Source organism: Excalfactoria chinensis, chromosome 5 (genome assembly GCF_039878825.1).
Source record: "Excalfactoria chinensis isolate bCotChi1 chromosome 5, bCotChi1.hap2, whole genome shotgun sequence".
NCBI lineage: Eukaryota > Metazoa > Chordata > Aves > Galliformes > Phasianidae > Excalfactoria > Excalfactoria chinensis.
In genome coordinates this window covers 30,025,524-30,041,392 of record NC_092829.1, presented here as the reverse complement: position 1 = coordinate 30,041,392, position 15,869 = coordinate 30,025,524, and the positions used below count along the sequence as shown (strand labels likewise).

Genomic DNA, 15,869 nt, shown 5'->3' with positions numbered 1-15,869 from the left:
TGCAGCGGGTCCCGCTCCCGCCCGACGTCCACGGCCGCCATTTCCCCTCAGCCGCTCCGCCGGACACCGCCCGACACGAGCCGCTCCGCCGCCTTCCCTCACGCCGAGCCCGCGGCCGCCGCCGCCGCGGGGGAGGCCGCCGGGGGCGGGGCGGAGCATCATCAGTCCGCCAATAGTAGCGGCCGCGGGTCGTGACGGACGGGCAGGGAGAGCAATGAGAGGGGCGCCGTCGCCGGGAGACGGCCAATGAGAGGCGGGCGGGGGCGGGCGAGCGGCTCGGCTCGTCCCCGCGGCCGAAGCTGAGGGGAGGGAGCGGGCGCCGCCGCCGCCTGCTCGGGGTGAGCGGCCGCGGGCCGGGCACAGCGGGCAGCGCCGGGACGGGACGGGGAGAGCGTGCGTGCGGATAGCCGGGCAGACCGACGGACGGGCAGACAGACGGACAGACGGGGTGCCGCCATGGATCATCACTACGACCCGCAGCAGACCAACGACTACATGCAGCCGGAGGAGGACTGGGACCGGGATCTGCTCCTCGACCCGGCGTGGGAGAAGCAGCAGCGGAAGGTGAGCGGCGCGCGGGCCCCTTAGCGCGGCCAGGCGGGCAGGTGCCCACAGGGGCCGTCCCGCGCCCCCCGCCCCCCGCTCTACTCGTGCGGGCCGGGGCCGCAGGTGCGCCCTGGGGCGGCGGGGGGGCGGCCTTGGGCCGGGAGGGGCGGCGGCGGCGGGGCGACCGCTCCCGAGCGGCTCCGGCGGCAGGAGGGTGCCTCGCCGCCCGTTTGAATGGTGTGGGGTAGGGCAGGGCTTGCGCGGAGCTCATGTCCAAAAATGGTAACATTCGGCCCTTTTTTTTTTTAAACTTGCGGGTGGTGGCGGGGAGGGAGCTCGGCGGAGTCGCAGCCTCGCTCCTTTCCCTCGGTGGTTTATCCTCCCCCCCTCCTCTAAGCCCGAAGCATCCCGCTTTAGACCGCTCGGGAATCCCGAGCCCCGAAACGTTTCCGTCGCGGCCGCTCCGTCGGGCAGCGGTCCGGTAGCACCGTGCGCGGAGCGGAGCGCGGCGGGGGCACCTGGGACGGGCGCGCCCCCCGCTCCTCCCCCACGTCCGCGCTGCTCCCGGCCGTCCGGCGTCCAGGTGTGCGCCCCGAGACCCGCACCGCCCTGCTGGGGGCAGGGAGCGCTCGGAAGCGCGTGAAATACTGAGGTGGACGGGGTGCTCCTGGGAGGAGCCGGGAGCGAGCGGGGAGAAGGGACTGCCGCTGAGAAGGTTCTTCTTCTCCGGCACCTCTCCTTCCCGTTGTCCAACACGCTCCTCCGCTTTCAGACCGAGGAGTCTCTTGTCCGTAGCCACCAAAAGTGCTGCTGGGAAGGCTTTCACCAGGAGCCCGATGAGTTAATTGGAGGGGAGAGCCGTAGAGCTACTGTCAGTGGTTTCTTCGCTTGGGGAGACTTGCACGGTGAGGGGAGACAGCGTAAGAATAAAACATACAAACAAGGGCGTTTAGTGGAGAAAGAGCTCATGGTGTGTGGAGCTTACGTTTCAACGAAGAAGAAAGAGAGGAATGCAGTCTCTGTTGGGTGCAAGCACTGGGTGGCTCGTCTGCCAACCCGGTTCTGCCCCTTTTGGGAGGGAAGTTCTTTCCTTTCCAAGAAAGCTGCTTGGCCACAGCCCGTATCTCTAGTCCTCCCCATGACCTGTATCTCCAGCTGTCCCCATCTCTGGCCTACACAGCGTGGAGAAGCTCATGGGGCCCACGTTGGGATGGGTGGTGTTGATTGTTGCCTGCAAGGGAAAATAGGTGTAATACGGTAGGGCTTTCCCCCTTTGTGGGGTGGTGAAAGTATTTATGTGGAGAGAGACACTGAGGTGATTGTTGGAAGCAGGTGTCTAACCTTTGGTCCTGAAACACAAGTGGAACGAGCCTCAAAGGCCGTGTTTCCTTTTAATTCCCTCCTTCCAGGAGATGTTCAATCCTCTTGATGCTATCACAAGAGGGGGACAGAGAGCCACTGTATTCACTTGGGTTACTTGTGCAGAGGGGAAAAGCAAGGGGGGACTTTGAAGGTATTCACGTGTGTACTCTATAATAATCCAAGCCAGTTTCTTTTGATGGTCATCCTCTGCCAGTGAACATAGTGGGCAGAGCGTCCTTCTCGGGCTTGTTGGACACTGTTTCTTTCACAATGTGGTCACTGGGATGTTTCTCCCTTTGAAGCTGTTCTGTGGTGGATGCAGATCTGTAGCCTCATGGCCCATCCCTCCAGTGCCTGTGGGTAGGAAGGCAACCAGAAGCCCTGCTGGGGCCTTGGCGTTTGCCTCCTGAGGATGAGGAGCTAACAGTATCCACTGGGCACAGTGCAGTGAAGTAATGTTTCTTGCCAGCAAAATTAAATTGCTGCAGTAATTATGGTTAAATGTTTGTTTCTGTGCTTGTGATGGATGGCTTACCAAAGGGAACTGTAGAGATTTGTGCCTCCCAAGTGTTCCTATTGGCTCTCCGTGGCTCAGTCTTGGGCTGTTCTAGTAGGCTGATGTGGCGTATGTTCTTCCCCATCCAAGGAACAGCTAGAGAAATTCTAAAAGCCTGTCTGTGTGAAATAAAAGAGTAGTGAGTTTCAAGAAGAGGAAGATTGCTTTGGAAGAGTACTGAGATACTGCTTTGTGACCTTAATTCCACTGTTTATGAATCTTGAACTTAGATGGGATTTTTCTGCCCATGTAAATAGGTGTCTGGACAATAAGTCCTTAGAAATTGCTGTGCCTGTTTCAGCACTACTATCAGTCAAGGGCCTGTATTGATGGGAGAATGCTGATTTTTCACTGCCTGCATGCAGAAGACCCAGGACTTCCCTATGAGGGAGTCTCTGCTTCCAGTCTTGAAAACAGTAGACCCCAAAGCTTTCATACTGGTACAGGGAAGAGAGATGAGGAAATCTGTCAGTGTGGGGTTTCAAGTTCTCACAAATTACTGTGATATTATGATTTCCCCAATGCCTACCAGTGAGGCACTCTGAAACTTTGGTGCTTAGGAACTGACTCAGAGCAGAGGTATTATCTCCAAAGCAGTGGCACTTCTGGTCAGCTAGAGAGCAGATGTCTGTGGGAAGCAGCTGAGCTTCGCTGCCTGTCTCAGTCCAGCCAGTCACGTCCTAGGTTGGTGAGGCCCTGCAGGCTCAGGATTGTTGCTGCTGTGCAACCCTGCCTGCCTTGTGCAGCTGGGATCAATTGAGGTTGGGAAGCAGACGGGCTGGGGATGTTGCTCAGAGAACTGAATCCGTTTCCCTGTCGCTCAGCCTCATAGGCTCAGTGGAGCTCATGGCAGGCCTCAGAAGCAGGAAGAACTGCTGATATGTGTTTTAGTAATGTGCTCAACAGGAGCATTATGCTGCAAGGAGGATGAGTTTCTGAGCTCTCAGTAGCTTAGCTGCCTGCACTGAGGGATGGGTGCAGCAGCCTTGACTGTCTGGGGTAGTGCTTGAAGGAGGGACAGCACAGGGGTGATGCTAGCTCTGCTGGGACCCACTGTCTGGAGTTGCACAGTGCCGAGGGTATTCCTGGTTCTGCTGTGCACTCATTTTGTGGACTTGACTGCTCAGGATACACCCTGTGTAGGGTTCTTTCAAAATATGACCTGAAATGACATGCCCAGATTGCAGAGCTGAGGGGCAAAAATCCCCTTTAAATGCTGCATTGCTTTTTGATTTGACAGCTGCTGACTTGGCAGTGTGAGTAGGAAGTAGTGTTTGTTTGCAGCATATAGAAGACAGCCATATATGACTTCAGCACTGTAAGGAATGGTGGGAATGCTTTTCTTTAAAGTACCAGTGAAATAAACGTGCCCTCGTCTCTCTCCCTTGCTGCTCTGCCTCTGCAGGTTGGCACTTCTGTGTCGATGTATCAGTAAATGATACTGTTGCTTGAGAGAGCTGAAACATTCGGGTTCACACTGCTACTGAAGCAATGATAGCGGCGTTTGGGAGCCCCTCCTCTGCCCTCAAGGAGTGCTAAGTAGAGTTAGTTATTCGGGCAATTGCTGGAATTCCTCAAAGCAAACAACTATTTCCCAAAGCTCTCAGTGTGAAATACACCCGAAGATGCACGAGTACAAAAAGCTATGGCTCTTGTGGCCCTGCTGTGCCTGCATCCAGCAGGTCTTGCTGCTCTTGTTATGTTTTGAATTTTGCTGTGCTAATTGCCTCAGTGTCTGGTTGTTAGGCATAGAAAATGCTCGTTAAACGTAGCCCAGGTCCCTGGTGGAAACACCCCACCTCTAGGCCTGCTCATAACAGGCTCATACCAAGTGATATGAGTGTGACTAATAGCTGACAAAATGTAGATGTTGCAGTCACCGCTTTGTTTCCCCTTGGTTTGAGTGTCCTCCCTTCCTGATGGCCTTCTTGGGGAAGGGTGCCTGCGTTTCTGCACAGCTGTGGTTCTGCTGTGGGCCCACGTGGAGGTGTGATACCACACACTGTCTGTTTCTTGCTAATGTCCCTCTCAGTCGTACCACAATTTCAGTAGTGAAATAAATGTGTATTGTTAATGAATATGCAGCTCTGGTCCCTGATCTCCCTCTGCATGACTCTGATGATAATAGATGGGTCATGGCAAGGAGTGGGCCTCTGGTCTCTGCAGTGTGGGTGTGCTGTAGGAAAGCAGACCCTGATGCATGTAGGGATTCTCCATGCCATGTTTAGCACAGACTGATACCAGTGCAAAAGCAGAATGGCAAAATGTTTAAGAATACTCTCAGCTGTTGTTTTACAGTTATACAGGCAGGCAATATAGGTCACCAGTTATCTGTTATCTTTCAGCTCAAGCTTTTGCTGTTTAACATAGGTAGCTTGTTGCCAAATACTTGCTCTTAAAATGTTAAGCTCAGAAGTTGCTACAGGGGGTCTCTGGAAATATCTGGCTCTGTAGATCAGATGCTTTGTCCCTGAGTGTAGGAGCTGCTTCCTTCTCTCTGTGATCAGGTTTAATCAGGAAGTGAGGTCTGTGGGTTTTTGACAGGAACGTTATTCATCATAGCCTCTTGATGCATGAGGGGTGCAGTAGCTTACCAACTATTCAGCATCTTGATAAGGAAAAAACTGAGGAGCAAACAGGCATGGGTTAAAAAGAAAACTGCATGTTCTTTGATCCCGAAGAGCTGCAGGTGTGAAGAGGTGCTCACCAAACTGGATTGAACTGCTTGTACTCTTTATCCTCTAGGGAAGGGTGAAATACCTCAAAGGCATCCAGCTACCATCCCACTGATGTAAAATGTGTCCGTCTGAGGAACTTCTTGCTGACCACTTCAGACTACGGGTTTAAATTCTTGTGTATGTGATTTGGAGGTGAGGCTGTTGGTGCAGAGGCCTGCAGTGCTGATGTTGTCTCCCTTCTTGACCACTTGTGGAGCTGCCTGGTGTAGCTTGGGGCATCTGCTTTGCTAGCCTGCCACAGAGACTGTCAGGATCTGCAGTTTTCTAGACTGTCTGGAATTTCAGTTTTCTTGGTTGTCTAGTGAGAACTTGTCCCTTTAGAAGGAAATGGGTGCTTCTGTGTGGGGTGGCTATGAAAATCAAGCATAGTTATAAGAATGTGCATCAGCAAATCTGCTCAGTAAGCGTTTGGCTTTCATGAGTACTTACATCATATTCTCAGAAGCCCCTGGTGAATGCTGCCTGCTCTTAGCAATACTGAAGTGGCCACCATCAATTGTAATGAGCCCCCAGTTGCTCCTGCTGTAGTTATTTTGCTCTTTGCATTTGAGATGCAATTTCACAGCCCACCACATCCCATGTATTTCAAACTGGAGGAGCGGCAGCATTTAGTCAGCTTTCCCAGCCAGGTTTAAGCCTCTGTGCTTTTCTTTGGAGCCTCCTTGAGACCTGCTAAAGACTTTGGACTGGAGTTCTTAAGGCTGGTACAAATAGAAGTGACAGAGAAGGTGAAACTTAGCATGAGGTGCAAAGGAGGATGACTGAAAGTGCTTCCAGCTGCTTGTGCATTATCACTGCTGTCTCTGACACCTCAGCCCTTCCCTGGGGCACAGTTCTGCTAGCAGGGGATGGCTGTGGTCCTGCTGATGGTAAGGAAAGCATTTGCTGTGGAAAAGAGACTGGAACTCTATCTGGGGAAACCCTGGGGAGCTGCTAAAGTACAGCAAATAGAGTGGAGTGGACCTATAATGTGTTTACCCCAGGGCTTGATGGATGTTCTGCTGTGATTTCTAGTGGCATTTAGTACAGTTGAAGCAGTGGTGTCAGAGAGGAAGGATGTGAAACAGAGTGTAACAGAGCTTACTCTACAGTTTTATATAAAAAACTGATTTCTTGCCATTTGTGGCTCTTAGAAACGTGATGATTACCATAAGGAACATGCTTAGCATGACTTTTACAAAGAGTGTACTTCAATGTGAAGGCCTTCCTCTCTCAAAACTGTAGCTGATCTCTGTAAAGTGGGGAAGCATGGACATAGTGTGCTTGGCAGCTGCTCAATGGAAAAACTGTGATCTTAACAAGAAATGCCTCTAAGAAAAGCTGACTCTGAGCCTAAGATTTGCTCTGTTTCTGAGATATCGGGGCTGAAGAACATTACGCAGAACTTGGATCTGTTGGGGTGAACTGGTGCAGAGTATGAAATAGGTTTGTCAGCAGCAGAACCTCCAGTCCACACATCATACCACGCAGTCTGTGTTACCTACATCTGCAGGACTGTCCACCACTGCATTTTGAGCTCTCTTGTACTGTACACCAGTCTTGGCTGGTTCTGAACAGTCACCCAGATCCTTGAGGCACAACTGAGGAATTTGTGGGCCAACCCCAAAAATGCTAAAGTGAGTGAACTCAGTAGCATTAGTGTGATTAGTATATGAGCTTGCTTCCTGTTCTCTGCTGTCATCTTCCCTGTTGTCATTCCTCAATGCATCAGAGCAAGAACTTGGCCAATAGGATATTTGTGGTATGGCCTGGTGCCAGTTTAACCTCTTAGCACCCTATCAGACAGTAAAGCAGAACCATTTTGTTCCTATTTTGGTTCCTGTTGTTGTGTCCTTCCTGCTCAGCTGGTGATGTGTGCATCCTATTGGTAAGGCCTATGCTGGGCAGCCTTTGTGCCAGTGTTGCAGCTGACCTGGTATTTTCACCTGCAGTCGTTCTCTCTTATGTATGTGTTGCTGTTTTGAAAGCACTACAGCACGATCAAAGCTGTGCAGAGACTTCCTTTGCTGTCAGTACACTGAAACAGCTTCCAATGACAGGACTGGGTTATGCATGATTAAACAGTAAGGATTTTGGTCTCTCATTCAGATGGCTCATTGTTCTATCTATGTGGACTGAAAGCCTCCTGGAAGCATGCTCATCCCTGTGGTGTGGCCTTTCCATTGCATTGGATTTGAAACTGTGCTGTGAATGGGATGTGCTGGCAGATAAAAAGGCCGTGCCTTGGCTATGAACACTCGCTACGGTGGACTCCACTGACATGAGTCTCCCTATGTCTCCTCTTGTTCACACTGGAACGATTTCAAGTAAACCTTTGAATGCTCAAAATCCAGCACTTCTGGGCAGTCTTCTGGGAGCACAATAATGTGGGTAGTTTGTGGGCAGATAATGCTGCAGGGGAAACTTTAACAACTTGTTCCTCATCCTCCTGGATGTCCTACATGGTCTGTGGGAAGGCAGGATGAGTTGTACAAGCCAGCTGCTGCTTTAGCACTTGGTTTGACAGTACAGCCATCTCATAGCTGTGAGGTGCTGTTGGGTGAGGAGGGACTTAAGACATTGAAAGAAGTTCACCTAAAAATGTAACCTAAGCCCTCGTAGCTGATGGTGGGCAGTTGTTGGGCAGAAAGGCCTGGCTCTGAGAGTCTCTGCTGTCCCTCAGGGCGGCACAGACAGGCTCTGCTTGCACATCCCATGCTTGGCCCTCATTTTTAAGCAGACTCTTGCAAAATCTTTCATCTCTGTGCCAAGCAGCATGCTGTGGATGGGCTGTGTGCTCCACTCCTTCATGAACCAAATGCTGGATTGCTGCTGTGCTGGAAAGTTTTCACACAGAAAATTCATGCTTCCTTTTACAACTCTGAGGACAACTCTCCCTCCCATCCTACAGAGGTGCTGATCCATGGCCAGTTGGCAGCTGAGGAAGGACTCTGGTTTTCCATGGCCTTTGCTTCAGGGAGTCAAGGCACTTGTGGCTGCTCCCTGCAGCGTGTGCTGCTGAGCAGTAACTTGCTGCTGCTGTAAATGGAAGTTGTGCTGTTACATCCTTGCTCCAGGAGCTCGCCTGTAAAGGCCTCCAAGAGATGAGGCAGAGAGAGATCCATGTATGGTGTCTGCACCCAGCAGAGCACTTTCCTTCATCATGGAAAGTGATGTGCCTGCCCAGGGCTGAGCTCCCTGGCTGGGTTCCTGCGTTCTGTGGTGGCAGTTTCTTCTGCTGCACAGTGTGTTTACCTGCCATCCCCTCTGGGTATTTAACATAGTCCTCCATAAATCTGCATGTTACATGTCCCCAAAAAACTTGAAAAAAGATTAAAGAAAATGACAGCAACAAAACTGGGTCCACAAAAAAGCAAAGAAGTGTATTTCTCAACTGAACAATGTAAAAGAAAAGGCACTTTGTTTATAGCTGCTCAGACCGTGTCTGTGCCAGGTTTTATCACAACGGAAAATACTTAATTTCCGTAGGAAAATTTTGATTGCAGCCAAAAGCAGTTGCAGCTCTCTAAGTGTGTTCATGCTTCCAGGTGAGTTTCCTACATGTTTTATCTGGTTCAGGAGATGAGGAAATCTCTGAGGAGGGAGGGGAGTGTGGCAGCCCTGCTGCAGGAGTGTGCTGGACATAAAGATGCAGGAACGTGCTTAATTGAGCCCTTACCTTCTTTCTGGCTCTGTCTGTGGTGTTGCTGTGTAAAAAATAAAAACAGAGCATCCGTGCAGGAAGCATCACTCTGGGTTGTGCATGGCCTTACACAACCTCACAGGCAGCAGTGTGCCTGTTCACTTTGTGCCCTGACAGAGCTGCTCACACGTGGCTGCTCTGCATGGAGTGGGCTGGGTGTAGGCAGCTCAGGGGTATGTTCATCAGCACATACCAGCTTGCCACCAAATGGCCAGTGCATGGAAACCTGCTGTTTCCTTGGGCTTTGTTGAGCCATTGGGGAATGCTGGCCAGGGATGAGACTATTTCCAGCTGTGGGGAGCCAAGTGTGAACTCACCCCGGGCAGTATGCCCAGCTCTGCTGTTTGTTCTTGCCAGAAATCCTCACCCTCTGGCCAGCAACACCAAACCAAGTTTCTGCCAGCACTCAGCCAAAGATCTCTGCAGGGAGGAGGAGGAGACCAAGCAGTAGGCAGGAGTTTGTTGGGGAGGCTGTTGGGGCAGGTGGGCAGTACTGGAGGTGGCTGTCGGTGGCACAAGGGCCTTCTCAGCCAGGGCTCAGTAGAGAGGGGAGAACAGTGTTGAGAACAGAAGGGGTCAGCTCTCATTGGGCAAGTCCTGCACATGCCTTGTATGAACTTTTAGTAACTGAAGAAGTGAAGGAATTAATGTGGTCCTTCCAGTGCTGGCAAAAATCACTAAGGAATGGAGATTTCTAGCTGCTGTTTCTGATGAATGCTTCTGGCTCCTGATACTGTGGATACTTGCATCTGGCTGCTTGTTTGGAACTATTGGGCCTCTGCTGAATTGTATCTAAAATGCTTGTAGTTACAGTGCTGCAGACTGAAACAAAGCATCACAGGCACTGTACTGTCTCAGCAAAGCAGCATGCATATGCCTGTCTGCAGCCTGGCTTCTGGGCCTGCTCACTTGGAGGCAGTGGAGCTGGTAGAGGCAGCGAATGAGCAGGTGACTGTCTGTTCCTGTGAGCACACCTCCTGCAACACTAATAATTTTAGTGCACCAGCCTATTATTCAGTGACACGTTACACCATGCCTTGCTGTTGGAGCCTGTTGCAAATGGCCTGACCCAGCCAGCTCCTTAATCCTTGCATGTGTGGACTGTTGAAATCTGACAGAGGCTTTCGGCCCAGACCCTGAGCAATATTTCCCTCCTTCTCCTACAATGTCTTGTTTCTTTAAAGCTGTTAACTGGCCATAATCCAATCATTACTAATGTAATTAGTGAACTGCTTACAGTAAGTAAAACACTTGAAGCCTAATACCCTCTGCAGCTTGTGGAGCTTGAAACAACTTTTGCTTGCTGTTCTGTAAGAGGCAATGACCACTGAAGGTCTGGGAAGGGGTGGGGGGTGCTGGCGTGAACCTGGTGCTATGGGGTTTCTCACAGCTGGTGGGAGCTCGGGACACTGTACAGGTGAGCCAGCAAGTCCTCAAGGTTGCTTTGGCAGAAGCTGGGAATGCTTTGAGGCTTCTTGACTTACTGGGTCTTTGCTTAGCACCAATTGGTTGGCTCCTTGATCTATCCAAAGCAGCACAGGCAGGCACAAGGCTCACTTCTGTCATGTGAGAAGAATCTGGGCTTTGCAGAGACTGCAGCTGGTATGTGGTGATCTGCTGCCCCTCTGTCAGCCAGGAGCCTCCTCATCACAAGTCCTGCCAAAGAGCATGAGGCTGCTGGCAGAAGTGAAGGTGTAATAAGCAGTACTTAATGCTAGGCATTTTTTTACCATGTAATAAACTAACCTTGAATCAGGTTCAATGCCTCCTCCAAGGCAAAGGAAAATACCTACTTACCCCACTGCCAGCCATCAGCCAGCAGGCTCACTGGGCTCAACAGCTGAGTAGGGGATTCAATTGTAGTATTTGGTGTGAGATAAGGTCAGAACAATGAGGAGTCTGTTCAGTGTGAAGGCAGTGTTTAAAAAAAAAAAAAAAAAAAAAAAAAAAAAAAAAAAAAGAAACAAAAAAAATCATGTTGCAGTTTCCATTTTTGCTCTTCAGCCCCATCACCTTGCTGCTTTTCTGGGCTTTGTTGCTGCCTGGTGCTGGGGAGTTGAGGTGCAACAAGATCTCAGTCTGCATCCTGGCTCCCAGCAGGTGAAAAGAGCTGAGAAGAAACTTTTGTGTGTTCGTGCTGTGTGCCGTGGATTTAGCTTGGGAGAGTGGCATAGGTAACACTGGAGTTAGAGTTTTCTTCCTGAGTTTCAGGTGGCAAAGACAGAGGTGTTCTCACCCCTCTAGATCTTGTGCATGCTGTCAGCACTGAAGGTTGATGACTGTGTACCCACCTTACTGCCCCAGGTGTCTGCTGTTGTCATTGCGTTGTGGTATACTGATCTCATGCTTATTGCCATGTGCTCAGGAAGGTGAGGAGCCCAGAGACATGTGGGATGGACCTCCGGGTTTTGTCTCTGGTTGCTGGCCTGAGCAGCAGTCTGTCTCCTTGTACTCCTGCCTCTGTGTCTGCATCTTCCTCCCATCAATTGCTGGGCTTGCTGGTAGCTTGTAAGGTATCTGAGAAAAGGGCTGTTTCTTTGCCCTCCTGTACCTTACACTGCAGATCTGTAATCACTGAGCATGGCTTCCAGACACTGCAAGGCCATGAGCACTGACGAGATAAGAATAGATTTTTAATGTTTTCCTAAAGCCACTTATACCAGTAATAGCAAATGAAAGTTGCTTCTCTGTTTGTGATACTTGCTTGCAACAACTCTCTTCACTCAAATGAAAAAATATTCTCAACTCCTGTTCTAGCACCACGCACTTGATTTTCTGTCTGGTTTAGGTGCTGCCTTGAACTCTATTGACATGCCCTGCTTGAGCACTTCTCACTTCTCTACAGGGAGAGATCCAGTAATAGACTACTTGAGAGTTGCACTTCTGTGTTTGTCGTCTTTGGCTCTAGATGTCTGCTGCTTTTGGTGTGTCACTTCAAAACTGTAAGCAGAGATGTGCCTCACTCCACACCCTTCCAACTCAGCTAGGTTGTACAGTAGTATTCTGTAGCAAGCTGCTGGTGTGGTATAGCCACAAAGCATACATTGAATGCACAGAAGCATACTGTTTTTTTTTATTAAATTTTGCATTGAGTTTAAAGCCTCAGGTGGAATTCCTTTGTATCTCTTTTTCTTCCTATCTTCCTCAGTCTCAAATACTCCCTCCTCCTCTGCTCCCTCCCTTTCATTGCCCCACCTTAATTAACAGGAGCTGGGAAGGGAAATCTGTTTTTCTACATTACTCTGACATTTTACTGAGAGACACTTTATGCTTTAGATTGAAGTTTGTTTTCTGCTTAGGTAGGTTGCTGACTTTCATGGTCTGATACATTAACAAAATTGTACGGTATTAAGAAGCACTTTTGAAACTGTTTCTGTTAATAAGTTTTTTATAGTTATCTTCATCTCCTTCATGTAGAGAGTAATTTAGTGGTTTCATTTTTCTTCAGAGCTTAATTTGAAGTCTCTGGTTGGCAGTGAGCTCTGGCAGCCCCACACCAGATGAGCCCTGTTCTGGTTCTGAGCAGAGCAGCTGCAGGCAGTCCTGAAGTAAGGGAGTACATGCCATGGGCACATCCAGGGTGTGGGAGTGTGAATTCTGTCTGCGTGTCCTACCCAATGAAACAGCTCTCTGGGAATGAGCAGGCACTGGGTGCAGCACATGCTAAGAGCTGTCCTTTGGACAAGAGTGCCTCTATGGATGTGCAGGCTGTCCAGACACTAGAGCAAAGCACGAGGCACTGACAAAGCATAGTTCTGCTTGTGTTCTCTCTGACCTACCCATTTGATGGACTGGGAAGTCACATTCTCCTATGACTTCTTCTCATGTGAACCCTTAACAAGATTTTCTAAGGGTGCTTATTTGTCATGAAATTGGAGTGCTGCCCTTCCAATAGGAACTGTAACTGCAGTCTGTAAAGTGTACTTTAGATAGTTTATCAGGAGGCGAGGTAAGGTATCTTCAGGCTGACATCCCTGATGATTCCAAAGACATGACAAAATCTTAACAGTTTGCACCTCATTTACTTAACTTCTCCACGTGCAAATGTTGAGTGCTCTCGAAACTTGCTTGGGGCAGGACTCACTCCAGGTTCGGTTTCACAAGTTTCAGTCCAGCCTGAGTGTTCTTACCTGTGTCAGCTGTTATCATCTGGATGCAAATTGCTGAAGCCAACCAGGAAACCAGTTCCTCAGCCATGTGGTATTTGGAGCTGGAGCAAATACAGAAGCTTCTGAATAGCTCTTATTATGTTGGAAGGCAAAGCAGCACATTCTCACTCTTTAAGCCCTGCCCAAATTCCTGGAATTTTTGCAGCTCCAGGTGATAGTTCTAGTCTGCATGTGAAAAGAGTAAACTGTCCACCAGCTCTCCCAAGGTAGGAATGCTGAATAAAGCCACCTGCAGCCATGCCATCCTTACTTATTTCCATGGCAAAATCACTCATTGGTGGATCTGTGTTCTGACCATCGCATTACCTGGTTCCCTAAGCATTGGCCCTGAACTGGGGTTTGGCATCTGTCTCACTCTCAGGTTCAGTGCAGTGTTCCTCTTTCTGAAAATGAGTACTTAATATCCAAAGCAATACACTTTGGAGTAAGTGCTGATCTAGGAGAGAAGCTGTTTTTGCCACCTTTGCGGAAACAGTAAGTGCCTTCTCTCAGGCCCTGCAGAGTGTGTCTGGGCTCTGCACTTCACATGGACCCAGTTGCTGAAGATATGAGGCAACAACGCTTCCTTGCCAAGCCTGAAAGCTCAAAGCCTGGAGACTGTCTTGCTGCTCTGCAGGATACCAGGCTTCTTCCATGAGCAAGTACCAGTAGTCTGATCCCCCATCTTTAGAGAGTGTCAAGTCTGCAGTAGGAAGTTTGGGAGCAAAAGGCTGTGCCCTATGTTGGCTCCTTCTGGTTTGGAGCTGGCACTTCCCTGGGAGGCAACAGGGCTGGCTGCAGTGAGCTGAGTGGGAACCTCCTGCAGTAGCTGAAGCCGGACATGGTGTGCCAGGTGCTGCCAGATGCTCATGCAGTGGATGTGGGGCACTGGGCAGTGGCCAGTGCCTGCTGAGTGCCTGCTGTAGTGTGTGACAATTACTTTATTGCTCAGTAAAGAAAGGGCCAGGACAAGTGTGCCCTTGCACTTCAAGACCACCCCCTGGCTGTTCAGTATTCTGGGATGGGATTATTTCTTCCTGGCCTACAGACAAGATCAGCTTGAACCCCCTGCTGTGAAGCTGCACATAAACCAGAGTTGTTCTTTGACATCGTTGTGGCTGCTGCCCAGTCATGTGCTTGGGTAGAATGGGACAGACACCATGCAAAACTGGCTTCCAGGGGACTGGCTATGGTGAAAATCACATTCATCCTTCGCAGCCTTCCGTTGCATGAGCGTGGCTTTCCAAAGGAGCAGCAAGTGCTGAGCTGAAGACAAAAGACCAGCCAGCCTGTGGAAATGAGGTTTTGCTGTTCCCACTGCAACTTTGTGCTGAAGTGCAGATGCCAGCGGGAAGAGGGTTAAGCTCTCCTATCACATGGCGAGGTTGTGTTTACTGCATACTTCTCATAATCAGGGCTGGCATCCAAATCCGGAAGAAGATTAGCACTTAACCAGAGACCCTGAAACAATGTGTTTCATGCTGCTATTCCTGTGAAGCTGCGCATTCTGCCATGAGCCCCCTCGCAGAGACCAGTTCCTCCAGCAGCCTTCAGAGGAAGCTATGGGGGGGGGGAGAAGAAAATGGATGTTTTTAGGGACAAAGTTTGGACTGGGCTGCATTCATCTTTGGTGCAAGCTTGAAGCCAGTGAGCCTTTGCCAGGAATGAACTTATTCCATGATAACCTGATCTCTTTCAGAAGATGTTCTGGGGATTTCTGGCAGGGATCCTGGTCTTCTGGGATGAATGTCTGAGGTTGTTCAGGCATGACAGTGATGGGTTTGGGAAATGGGACAGTGCCTCATGGCCGCAGGGTTTGTGTAGGTGTCACTTGTACATTTGGCCAGGAGGTGAGTTCTAGGTTCCCACTGCATTGAGTGCTAGGAGTGACTGCCAGCTGAGGGTACTGCTTCTTACACTGAAATTGTTGTATTTTTAATATTTATGGCGGTCTTAAATGAACTTTTCTCCTGCTCTGAACTGGATTAATGCAGGAGAAACAGAAAGCCACTTGGACTTGTAGAAATAATCCCCACATCTTCTAATTAACAGACTAATGGTAGGTATCTTACGGTACTAGTAAGATAGCTATTTATAGTCACTATTGCCTGATCTGTGGGATGATGCTTAGCTGTGGGATGAGTTTTTATGTTTTCTGAAACAAGCTTCAGAAATAAGCAACGTGCCTTGGCTCTTTGTTCCAGCGTGTCATTTGGCTTCCATGTGGTAACTAACACTGTTATCTCTCATCTGAATGCCACCTTCCTGCATGCACTGCGCCTCGCTCAGATGATTCCTTAGTGAAGAAAGCAGATGACAAACATCATGACAGTGATGACTTATAGATTACACAGAAACTGTGTCTGCTGCCACTTGGCTCTTCTATTCCTTGTCAAGTGCTTTTTTTCCTCTAACGTAATATGACGCAGGATCTGCTACTTTTGTTATTCCTACTGTATGTGTCCATGCATATATTGCAGTCTAATAACTTACGTGTTGCGTAGGTAAAGAATAAAATCCTGAGTGTCACGGATCTGAAAAGAAGCTAAGGTGTGCCATAAAATGAACAAGACTAAAGAGCCATGAATTTTACAGTGTATCCACAACCACCATGTATCAGTTGTGATAGTAAGCTGAATTGCAAATGTTTTGCCTAGCAACTGTTGCAAAGGAAAATCATCAGGCAACAGCAAAGTCAGGAATGTGTATGGAAGGCACTCCTTTTAAGCGATGAGCTGTACTCTGACGTGTTACTCTGACTAAATGATTTGGTATTTTCTTATGAACAAGTAAGAATATGGACACTTATGAATGTGTGTATCAAAGCATATGCAATC

The 15,869-nt window shown here is 49.4% G+C and overlaps 1 protein-coding gene across 5 annotated transcripts in view; it reads left to right on the top strand.

The window, feature by feature from the left end:
• The first annotated feature begins 314 nt into the window (after positions 1-314).
• Positions 315-15,869, top strand: part of ACTN1 (actinin alpha 1) — an 81,051-nt gene continuing 65,496 nt past the window's right edge. For all 5 annotated transcript variants that reach the window (XM_072337149.1, XM_072337147.1, XM_072337148.1 and 2 more), the window contains exon 1: positions 315-564. In XM_072337149.1, the coding sequence (XP_072193250.1) occupies positions 457-564 (108 nt within the window). In that variant the 5' untranslated portion in view covers positions 315-456. The remainder of the gene's footprint in view (positions 565-15,869) is intronic.